At 52.6% G+C, this 11437-nt stretch overlaps 1 protein-coding gene and 1 long non-coding RNA gene across 5 annotated transcripts; one reads left to right on the forward strand and one right to left on the reverse strand.

Moving 5' to 3' along the window:
- Positions 1-933: 933 nt before the first annotated feature.
- LOC123777563 (uncharacterized) lies at positions 934-9148 on the reverse strand. Of its 4 annotated transcripts, none has more exons than XR_015726717.1 (5): positions 8583-9148; positions 3872-4029; positions 3571-3725; positions 1690-1804; positions 934-1125 (listed from the first exon to the last, which is right to left on the reverse strand). It is a non-coding gene; the product is annotated as an uncharacterized LOC123777563 (long non-coding RNA). The 4 variants fall into 4 exon arrangements; XR_015726716.1 differs by having other exon boundaries at positions 3821-4029; XR_015726715.1 differs by having other exon boundaries at positions 3571-4029.
- On the forward strand, positions 5244-11410 carry ICAM3 (intercellular adhesion molecule 3). Its single transcript, XM_045774303.2, has 7 exons — positions 5244-5329; positions 5869-6135; positions 9156-9461; positions 9788-10075; positions 10418-10675; positions 10785-11033; positions 11128-11410. The coding sequence occupies exons 1-7, from the start codon at positions 5248-5250 to the stop codon at positions 11319-11321; spliced, it is 1644 nt and encodes a 547-aa protein (XP_045630259.2). The 5' UTR covers positions 5244-5247; the 3' UTR covers positions 11322-11410.
- Positions 11411-11437: the final 27 nt, after the last annotated feature.

Consider the following 11437-nt stretch of genomic DNA (forward strand, 5'->3'; position numbering starts at 1 on the left):
TTCATATTAAATATGCATTATAATTACAAACTGGGGGGAAGGAGGTAACATTGACCTAAGCAGTGAATGTCTCTATTAGCCGCTACTGTCATCTCCCTGAAGGCAGCTAATGTCATCTGGTTTCCTGTTTTTGCTTCCAGAGACACTTCATCCGGATATAAGGAAATCTGTACACATACTGTACTTTCTCATCTTTTGCAAAAATAGTGCATGTGGAGCGCGTGGCTGGCTCAGGAGGTGGGCCGTGCGACTCTTGATCTTGGGGTTATGAGTTCAAGCCCCACGTTGACATGGAACCTACTTAAAAAAAAAACTTAAAAAGAAAACAGTACCATGTGCTACTATACAGAACTCTTTTTTCCCCTCAGCCGACAGGTCTTTGAGATGGTCCCACCTCTCCAGGCCTGCAGTGTTGCCTTGTCCTAGTTCACGGCTGTGTTGTGGCCCATCACGGAAGTGGAAGCATCTGTTCCCTTCTGGGGGTCGTTGATCATTTCTAGTTCTTTGCCACGCTCACGATGCTGCTGCCGTAAGTAACCACACGCAACATCGTCGTACCTGGGGTCAAAGCTCTGCAGCAGATTCTCAATGGGAGCAGCTGCCCGCAGGACCGAGCCTGGTAATGAGCCACCTGGTAAAAGACGTTGCCGCTAGAATATATTTTGATATTTGATAGGGCAGCCTCTTCCCCCAAATTATCTGGCTTGTTCTTGGGGCGCCTGGGTGGCTCAGTTGGTTAAGCATCCAGCTCTTGGTTTCGGCTGGGGTCGTGATCTCGTGGGTCGTGGAATCAGCCCTCGCTTTGGGCTCCACGCTCAGTGGGGTGTCTGCTTGAAGATTCTCTCTCTGCCCCTCCCCCCACTGTCCCTCTCAAATAAATAAACTTGTTCATTCCTTTTTTTTTTTTAAAGATTTTATTTATTTATTCGACAGAGATAGAGACAGCCAGCGAGAGAGGGAACACAAGCAAGGGGAGTGGGAGAGGAACAAGCAGGCTCATAGCGGAAGAGCCTGATGTGGGGCTCGATCCCAGAACGCCGGGATCACGCCCTGAGCCGAAGGCAGACGCTTAACCGCTGTGCCACCCAGGCGCCCCAATCTTGTTCATTCTTGTGCAGCTACTTACTAAAAAACAAAACAAAACAAAAACCCTTTTCTTATGGACCATTTAAAGCATATACAAAACAGGGAAGAATAATGTAATGAACCTGAACTTAACCGCCAACATCAGTGTCCAATACCCATTGCCAGTCTTATGTCAGTTGGACCCCTGTCCCTACCCCCTCACTGGAGAATTCTGAAGCAAGTCCCAGACATCATGTTACCTGTATGTATCTTGAAAAGATAGAACCAGAAACAATACGTGCCATCATTATCACACCTAAAAAGCTTAACAATAATTCCTCAGTGTTGTTGTGTAGCCCGTGCGTGTGTAGATTCCCCCAGTTGTTTCTTAAGTATTTAGTGTTTGTTTACAGTTGGTTCAAATAAAAATGCAGACAAGGCCCTCTAAGTTCTGGGCTCCTCTTTTCTCCCCCCTTGCAACACGTTTGTTGAAGAAACTGGATTGTCTGTCCTGTAGACTTTATCAGTCCGATGTCGCCCGTGTGGTGTCATTTAATATGCTCCTCTGTCCTCACCTTGACCAACCAAAGGCCAGGCTCCCTTTCCATTTCCAGGCAGACTTACACAGAGGGCCTTCTCAGCAGGAGGCACTCAAAGTCAGGCTCATCCCTCCTCTTGGGACTCAAGCAGCCACTCAGATACATCAAGGATCCAGTTTTTCTTTTCCAACATTTTTTTACTGAAAAATTGTGAACATATAGAAAAGTTAAGAAGAATACAGTGAATACCCTTAGATTTCACAATTACCTAAATTGCTAAATTTACTTGATCACACTGTATCTATCCATTCCTCTACCCATCAGTCAATCCATCTCAAGTTTTGGATACAAATCAGAGTAAGCCTATGTCTTTTTTTCTTTTCTTACCCTGTGGTGAAATAAAATATAAATCTTGGGGCAGCTGGGTGGCTCAGTCGGTTAAGGGTCCTGGATCAAGCCCCACATCCAGCACCCCCGACACAATGGGGAGCCTGCTTCTCCCTCTCCCTCTGCCCCTCACTCCTCCCACTCCCCTCTCAAATAAATAAATAAAATCTTTTTAAAAAACCCAAAAAAAGGGGCGCCTGGGTAGCACAGTCGTTAAGTGTCTGCCTTCGGCTCAGGGCGTGATCCTGGCATTGCCGGATCGAGTCCCACATCGGGCTCCTCGGCTAGGAGCCTGCTTCTTCCTCTCCCTCTCCCCTGCTGTGTTCCCTCTCTCGCTGGCTGTCTCTCTGTCACATAAATAAATAAAATCTTTAAAAAAAAAAAAAAACCAAAATATAACTCTTACCATTTTAAGCTCTTTTAGGTGTATGGTTCAGTGGCATTAAGAGCATTTCACCAAGTTGTGTAAGCAACAGCACCATACCCAGAACTTTGTCATCTTCTCAAACTGTCCCCATTAAACACCGACTCCCCACTTCTCTCCTCCCTCAGCCCCTGGTAACCACCATTCTACTTTCTCTACAAATTTGCCTATTCTAAGTACCTCCTCTGACTGCACTGTATGTCCTTTTGTGCCTGGCCTATTTCACTTGGCATAGGGTTTTCAAGGTTCATCCATGTTGTAACATGTCGGAATGGTTTTTTTTCTTTTTTAGGGCTGAATAATATTCCACCATATGTATAGACCATATTTTGTTTATCTGCTGATGGGCACTTGTGTTACTTCTACCTTCTGGCTTTTATTATTTTTTAAAGATTTTATTTGTTCATTTGCCAGAGAGAGAGAGAGAGAGAGAGAGAGAGAGCACAAGCAGGGGGAGGGAGAAGCAGACTCCCCGCTGAGCAGGGAGCCCGACACAGGACTCGACCCCGGACTCTGGGATCATGACCTGAGCCGAAGGCAGACACTTCACCGACTGAGCCCCCCAGGCGTCCAGACCTTTTGGCTTGTATGCTTAGTGCTGCTTTGAGCATTGGTGTACTGTGCACTTGTTGAGTCCTTTTTGGGTATATCTACCTGGGATTGGAATTGCTGGGCCATATAATTCTACGTTTGTTTGTCTGTTTGTTTTATAATTCGACATTTAACTTTTTGAAGAGCTGCCTCACCGTTTCCCCCAGTACCTGCAGCATTTGATATCGTCACCAGCGGCGTAGGAGAGCTCCAACTCCTTCACATCCCTATCCACAACTGCTATTTCCTGCGGGGTTTTTGGTTTGGTTTATTTCTGTATGTAGTTGATGGCAGCCAAGCTACTAGATGCGGACTGCTAGCTCGCTCTGGTTTCCATTCGCACGTCCCCAGCGATTAGTGATGTTGAGCATGTTTTCATGTGTTTACGGGCCATTTATACACCTCTTTGAAGAAATGTCTACTCAAGTCCTTTGCCCATTTTTTAATTGTTGTTGTTGTTGTGTTGAGTTGTTGTCTCCTACCTGCATGCCCCCCCCCCAAGAGTATTGAGCTCGCCTAGAAGTTCCCCCATTGTCCTCTTGAAATGTTGCCTTGAACTCCTACCTCGTCACCTCAAGGACAGTGCCCGCCTGGAGATCTCGCTCAAAAACTTCCAGGAATTTCTCTAATCTGGATACAATCCCTTATCAGATATACAGGTGTCCCCAGCCATGCAGAAGTCAAGCGTTCCTATGAAACCTTTTGTAAGTCGAAATGGCCTAAAGCGAAGAAGTAATTGTCATTGATTTACATGGAAAAAAATGGTTAGTGTTCCCAGACCCAAAGAATAAACTCCCTCAGGCTTTTCTGATACCTTAGGACACATCTTGCTAACGGGCGCACAACATAAGTGAGGGTAAAGCACCTGCTCGCTGCTTGCCGCACAGGTCAAAGCTGCGGGGGCTTGCGTGTCATCCCGGGGAAGGAGCTTGGCCGCCCCGCTCACTGCGCAGGGGGCGCTTCCTCTGTAACGTCCACTGCAAAACCAATGCTGAATACTGTTTTTGCTTTTCATCTTTTCTCCTAAAAGGGAAAATTATCTTCAGATTTCCTCGGTTAACAAAAACAGGTACTGACGTAGGTCTTTCGTAAAAGCCGAAGTGGAGTAAGGGAACTTTAGAAAAGGGAGGGGGACCGGTGGTATGTACAAATACTGTTGATTTGGGTTTTAGTCGCCCTCTCAGCACTTTGTGGGAAATGGATTGGGTGGGTGGGGGAAGGGCAGCAGGGGAGAGACCTGACTGGGGGGGAGACGTTCCGGCGGAGATGGGAGGGGTGTGGCCCTCAAGGACCTCAACAAGCGTCCTCTCTGGAGCTCAGATCAGAGGCACGAGAGGAAGGTCAGATGGAAGTGGGAGTACCCACCTGGCCCCCCCAGGTCCCTTTTATAGGGGTGGAGAAGCCAGTTGCCTGGAGGAGTGGGCAAGGGGCAGGTGAGGACAGGGGTAAGGGCCAGTTACAAGGAGCATCTTCCAGAGATGTGGCTCAGGATTCGGCCGTACTCCCAACACCCCACCTCAGCACAACGCACAGGGAATGGGGGGATCCCCCAAGATCTTCCAAGGTAAAGCGCCCCGCGGTAGCCACCCAGACAAGTCAACGCCGAGCCAGGCGCCAGGGCCCAGTCCATGTGGGCTCTGCTCACCTTCATGTCTTCACTCATCTTAGGGGTCCCTCATCATCACTCCCAAATCTCTCGTTTGCCTCATCCCAGGAATATCGAGATCCCACGCTAATGCTTTTAGACCCCGCCTAGAAGTCCCTCCACTGTCCTTGTGAAATGTTGCCTTGCAATCCCACCTTATCACCTCAAGGACAGTGCCTGCCTGGAGGTCCCCTGTCAGGTTCCTCTCTGGGAACCGAGCACCCCCTTCACCCAAGTTCAGCAGGAAGGAGGTGTCTCACCACCTCCTCCACCGCACCCCAGGCTTCCTAGTACAGAGAACAGAGGAAGCCGACGGGGTTAGCATTTCCTGTTGGTTCACTGGGGGCCAGAGCTGTCAGTCAGGCCTGCCCCGTCCAAGACTCACCAGGACCCTCTACCTCACTCGGGTCCCCCCACCCTGGACCCCCTGGGCCACAGGATATCTCCACTGCCCTCCCCCAGGTCTGGGCCGAAGAGCAGCCCCTGGACTTCTGTAATTTTAACGCTGTGGCTGGGCTTCCGTCCCCTGGGGGCCCCGCCTGCTCCCCACTGCCCTGTACCTCATTAGGGCCACTTCCTCATGCAGGTTGGCTGCCATGGTGCCCTCGGGGCTGCCGCCAGCGGCCTGCGGGACTCCACTCATCTCCCTGCTTCTGGTCTGCTGTCTGCTGCCCCCAGGTGAGGCGAGTGAGGCTGGGGAGGGCTGGAGCTGGGGGACTGGTCGAGGGTGGGGGGAGTGGACAAGGCAGAGCTTCCCCCATCCTGCTGCCTGGCCGTGGTAACACTTCCTTAAACTCCCGTCTGACCCGGTGGCCTCAACAGAATACCTCTTCACCTCAGCCTCCCGGGCTCACCGACGCCTAGTCCCTGCATGTGACTTGCCCCCCCCCCCCCCACTCCTTCCCGGACCTCTGTCTCTACTCTTCCCTCTGCCAGGATCTCTTCCCTTTCACTCAGATAACTCCTACTTTCCCTTCAGAACTGGCCCCATTTGTCCCCTCCTCCAGGAAGCTTTTCCTGACTCACATTCTCCTCCAGGCTGGATCAGGGTCTCCTCTAGCCTTCCTCTGGGCTCTCCCCAGTTCCTGACCAACATCTGTCTTCCCCACTGGACTGAAGCGCCATGAAGGCAGGGAGGTGGTGTTGAAAGGTGGGGCCCACGGGTGGGTGGGTATACGCTCCAGAACCACCAGCAGAGTGTCCCTCTGTTCCCACAGGTGCCCCGGGACAGCAGTTCCAGCTGAGGGCGGAGGTCCAGAGCCCTGTGGTGCCTGCCGGAGGGTCCTTCTTGGTCAACTGCAGTTCAGATTGCCCCAATCCTGAACTCATCACCCTAGAAACATCCCTATCCAAGGAGCAAGTGGGCAATGGCCTGGGCTGGGCGGCCTTCCAGCTCAGCAATGTGACTACTGACAGCCAGGTCCTCTGCTCCGGCTTCTGCAATCGGGTCCAGATGATAGGCTCCTCTAACATCACAGTGTACCGTGAGTGATGGAACCTGGGGGTGGGGCCGGTCTGGGCAGTAGTGGGGGCCGATGGCCAGCAGTGCGAGGGAGCAGGGAACCCTGAGTTTGCAGAGACGGACTAGGGCTCTGACCCAGAGTGTGGACCTGAATGTGTGTGTGTGTGTGTGTGTGTGTGTGTGTGTGTGTAGAGAGAGAGAGAGAAAGAGAGAGGCATCTCAACCATACACCAAGGCAACAGCTGTGAAATCAATTTACTTGGGTCCCTACAAGCATTTTTTCAATGATATCTCTTGTCTTTTATTTTCTTTTATTCCTATGGCAGGAAATTATTCATGCATGTGGTTCCCAAATCAGAAATTATAAAAAGGCATAAAAGTCAAACCTCCATTTCCTAGTGCTGGCTACGATGTTTTAGTGTGGACACTGGGTGCTCATTCAATCCGTAAGAAGCCCCAGGCTACCCTTGACACAATACATTATATGTTAATAAAATTTAAAAAATAAAAGCCCCAGGCCAGGGAGGTACACTCAGGAGCCTCCTTCTGCAGATGAGGACTAGGGAGCTCAGTGGGGTGCGGTCGCTTGTTGGGGCTCACAGCCCACGATTGGAGGAGCTGGTTGTCTGGCTCTCAAGTCCTTGCTCCTAACAAATGAGCCTTCCTCCCCAGACCCCGCTGTGACCAATTTCTTATGCTTCCTGCCAAAGTTTCTCTGCATTTAAAGGAATCCATTAGATCAGAAAATAGAGTACGTCACTCATGGTCCCTACGGTTTCGTGAAGCCTTCATAGAGAAGCGTGGTACATGCACAGGACCGTGCGTGAGCTCCTGTTGCGGGCAGTGTCCTTGTCTGTCTGTGTGCCTGTGTGTGCGTGTGTGTGTGCGTGTGTGTGTGTGTGTGTCATCATCTCTGCGTGTCTGCATGAGTGTACGCAGGTGTTAGTGCGGCATATTTGCGTGTGCCTGTGATGTGTGTATGTGTGTGAATGTGCATGTGGACAGCTCTAAGGATTCGCGCCTTTGTGCATCTCTGTGTGTGAGCAGGTGTGGAAGTCTGTGTCAGGACACATCTGTGCATTTATGTCTTGGTATCTGCATTTCTGTGTAAGGTGTAGATATGCGTGCCTCTCAGATGCCTCCGTCCAGCGCTCTGTGGAAGCCTGTTGGTCCTGGCTCATGGGAGCCGACTGTACTCATTTCCTCCCAACACTGCGTCACGTTGGGTAGCTTCAAAGTAGCCAGAGTGGGAGTATTTACAATGCAGAAATCGGCAAACACTCCATGTGGGGGCTACCCCACCCCACCCATCCCTGAGTCCCCAGGCATTACTAGCTTTGGCCAGCAAACCAGCATCTCTGACCAGTGGTGCCCGAGGCTGAGATGGGGGCCTCTTTGGTAAAAACTTTAAAATTGTAAAAACAGGTTTCTCCTACTATCCCGAAGTAAAGCACTCCTGCGAATCCTTTTGTGAGTCAAAATGATATACAGTGAAGAAGCAATCAATGTCTATTGAAAAAAATCCTGAGCACTCTCAGACCCCCAAAAGAACCTCTCCTAAGCTTTTCTGATACCTTAGGACACATCTTGCTAACGGGCGCACAAAATAAATGGAGGTAAAGCACCAATGCTCGCAGACACAGGTCAGAGCTCCGGCGGCTTGCTGCTGGGCGGCTGAGGGTAATCCCGGGGAAGGAGCTTGGGCGCCCCTCTCACCGGGCATGGTCCCTGCTGCCTCTATAACGTCTCACTGCAAAACCAACGCTGAATGCTATCTTTGCTTTTGCCAATTTTTTTTTAAGGTTGATTTATTTATTTGAGAGGGAGCACAAGTGGGAGAGGGAGAGGGAGAGAGAATCTTCAGCTGAGTCCACGCTGAGCGTGGAGCTCCACTCGGGGCTGGATCCCACGACCCTGAGATCGTGACCTGAGCCGAAACCAAGGGTCGGAGGCCTAACCAACTGCGCTGGGGCGCCCCTGGCCATTTTTCTTAAAAGCGAAAATCCTCTTGGGACTACTGCTTAGCAAAAACAGGTACTAATTAATGTAGGTCTTTCACGAAAGTGGCATCATGAACTTCTGGAAAGTGGGGGGATACCTACAGTAAGATGTTAACTATTTTTCATAGCAGCCGGTGCATGGGCCTCAGTGTGATAGCTGAGGTCCAGGCTTGAGTTGTTGAGGGAATGAGATGCTTCCCAAAGGAGGCCCAGGTTTGGTACACGTGACTGGGAGGGGCACTGCAGCTGCCACTGGGAGCAGACCCAGCCTGGGGGTGTGGAGTCCCTCAGGGCTGTGCCAGAGCACCCTGAGAGGCTGCCCTGTTAGACCCTTGAGCACCTGGGACTGACTGAGGAGGCCAAGCCCAGAGTCCAGGCCAGAGGCTGGGAGGAGGGGCTGTGGGAGTCCCCGGATGTGACATCAAGGAGGCAGGTGAACACACATGGGTCTGGAGTTGGGGTGACTCACCTTCTAACCCCAGCTGGGCCTCTTTCTGGCTCTTCATCCTTGGGTAGATCACCTCACTCTTGCCTCTCCGGGCCTCAGTTTCCCCATCTGTAAAGCAGAAGAATAATAGAGATTTCACTTGGTTGCTGTGTGCATGAAGGTGGATGACATTTGGAAAATCTAAGGAAAACTCTAAATAAACAGGAACTTTTATGAGTCCTAATAACATTGTAAGTGGTCATAGCTTAGTTTCCTTCCTTCCTTCCTTCCTTTCCTCCTTCCTTCCTTCCTTCCTTCCTTCCTTCCTTCCTTCCTTCCTTCCTTTTTTTCCCCCTTAACTGTGAATTCCTCAGGAACAGAAAATCTGACTTTTATTTCAGTGCCCGGCAAGGTATCCCACGAAACAGGAAATAATAATCATGATGCTAAGGACCATAGCAAACACTTCTACAGGCACAACACTAAGCCCTCTGGGTTTATTAACTCAAAGTTCAGTTCTGCCCTGGGCCACCCTCAGCCTCCTCTCGGCTCCTGGGGTGGGAGTTGTAGGGCTGGCTGATAAGAACAATTCTCCCCTCCCTAACCCCGCCCTAGGGTTCCCGGAGCGAGTGGAGCTGTTACCCCTACCCCGCTGGCAGCCCGTGGGCGAAAACTTCACTCTGCGCTGCCAGGTGGCAGGCGGGGCGCCCCGGACCAGCCTCACGGTGGTGCTGCTCCGCGGGGAGGAGGAGCTGAGCCGAAAGCCGGCCTTCGGGGAGCCCGCCGAGGTCACGGCCACGGTGCTGGCGGGCAGAGACGACCACCTCGCCAATTTCTCCTGTCGCACGGAACTGGACCTGAGACCCCAAGGGCTGGAATTGTTCCGGAACAGCTCGGCCCCCAGGCAACTTCGAACCTTTGGTGAGGGAAGGGACTGCAGAGGGTGGGTAATGAGCTGAGCCAGAGTTGGGATGCCCTGGCTGGGAGGTTTCTTAGGAAGGGAGTGGACTGGACCTCAAGGGCTTCAGGGAAGGCATGCCCTTGGCCACTGAGGACGGTGCAGCCTCAATTGGCCGCGGTAACTAACGAGAAGCCTAAGGCGGTGTGTTCTGGGAAGGGGGTGATCCAGGCCGCAAGGTGTCCTGGGAAAAAAGGACCCTGGTTCTGGGTGGTGAGTGTTGCATGGGGAAAGGGGCGCCCATGGCTCCGGGAGACCTCCTCCTGCTCATGCCTACCCTTCTCCCCAGCACTACCCGTGACCACTCCACACCTCGTTGTCCCTCGGTTCTTGGAGGTGGGAACGAATTGGTCCGTGATCTGCACCCTGGACGGGCTGTTCCCGGCCTCCGAGGTCCAGGTCCAACTGGCGCTGGGGAACCAGACGCTGAATCCTACAGTCGAGAGCCACGGGGACACAACCACGGCCACAGCCACAGCCACAGCGAGCGTGGAGCAGGAGGGCACCCAGGAGATTGTCTGCAACATGACATTGGGGAGCGACAGCTGGGAGACCAGGGAGAACTTGACCATCTACAGTAAGAGGGGGCGGAGCCAAGACAGCAAGCCAGGAGAGGCAAGGGGCGGGGCTTCGGTATCCCGCGTGTAGTGGCATATATATAGGGTGGAGACTAAACTGGAGAGGTGGTGCCTGTGAGGGTCCCTGAGAGAGGGAGGGGTTGTTGTGTGGGCGGGGCCTAAGCTACCCGAAGGGTATAGCTGGAGTACTCCAAATTGGACTGGGGCGGGGTGGGGTTGGGTCACAGAGTAGCATAACGGCACGGCCTGGATACCCCAAGAGGAAAGAGGCAGTGGAGGGTGGGGACTGACCGATGTGAAGGTCGTGGTCAGTAAACTCCAGGGCAATGCCCGGTCTTTAGGCTTTCAGGGGCCCATCCTAAACCTGAGTGAGCCCAGCGCCCCCGAGGGCACCGCAGTGACTGTGACTTGCTTGGCCGGCGGAGCCCGAGTCCAGGTTGCGCTGGAGGGACTTCCGGCTGCGGCCCCTGGACAGCCTGCCCAGTTTCAGCTAAACGCCACCGAGATGGACGACAGGCGCATTTTCTTCTGCAATGCCACCCTCGAGGTGGATGGGGAGATCTTACACAGAAACAGCAGCGTTCAGTTGCGTGTCCTGTGTGAGTACGTCACTCTTCTCATTAAACCCTTGCTCCCCTGGTTTGGTGGGAAGACTTTCCCTTGCCCCAATGTGCCTCGAATGTGTCTAATCATTTGACCGATCCACAGATGGTCCCAAGATTGACCAAGCCAAATGTCCTCAACGCTTGACGTGGAAAGATAAGACTATCCATGTCCTGCAGTGCCAGGCTCGGGGTAACCCGGACCCCCAGCTGCACTGTTTCCAGGAAGGCTCCGGGAAGGAGGTGCCCATCGGGATCCCATTCCTCGTCAGGTTAAAGCATAACGGTACCTACTCCTGCGAGGCGGCCAGCTCACGAGGCAGACACACTATAAATGTGGTGATGAACGTTCGGGGTGAGCCAAGACGGGGCCGCGGGTCTAGATGGGCAAGCCCGGCGGGGGGTGGGGCGGCAGAGCGTGTGTATTTATTCCTTGCTTCTCTGCATAGATCGGAATGCCCGCGCCGTCAACATCGTCCTGGGGGTGTTTGTGGTCCTGGGCGTGGTGACTATCAGCGCGGCCTTACTGTACGTCTTCGGTATGCATAAGCGGAGTGGCGCCTACCGTGTGAACCAGGGGACCACTTCGTTGCCCCTGACGTCTAAGCAGCCCGAGGAGGCTGTGGGGGAGGATAATTTCTGAGCCTCCAGCTAGGGGAATGCTGGACCAAGGACGATGGGGGTTTGGCCGTATCCTCGGGTTCCGCACCAATAAAACCCTCAAAATCCGAAGTCTGTGTCTTGATTCCACGCGTGCTG

This window comes from Ursus americanus, chromosome 14, assembly GCF_024610735.1.
Source record: "Ursus americanus isolate L20-20 chromosome 14, mUrsAme1.1.p, whole genome shotgun sequence".
NCBI lineage: Eukaryota > Metazoa > Chordata > Mammalia > Carnivora > Ursidae > Ursus > Ursus americanus.

Excerpts from the sequence above, each read along its gene's own strand:
- ICAM3 (XM_045774303.2), top strand. The coding sequence starts at position 5,248 with ATGGTGCCCTCGGGGCTGCCGCCAGCGGCCTGCGGGACTCCACTCATC. Across the intron at positions 5,330-5,868 it reads CTGCTGTCTGCTGCCCCCAG|GTGCCCCGGGACAGCAGTTC; the intron begins GTGAGGCGAGTG and ends CTGTTCCCACAG. Across the intron at positions 11,034-11,127 it reads TGTGGTGATGAACGTTCGGG|ATCGGAATGCCCGCGCCGTC; the intron begins GTGAGCCAAGAC and ends TTCTCTGCATAG.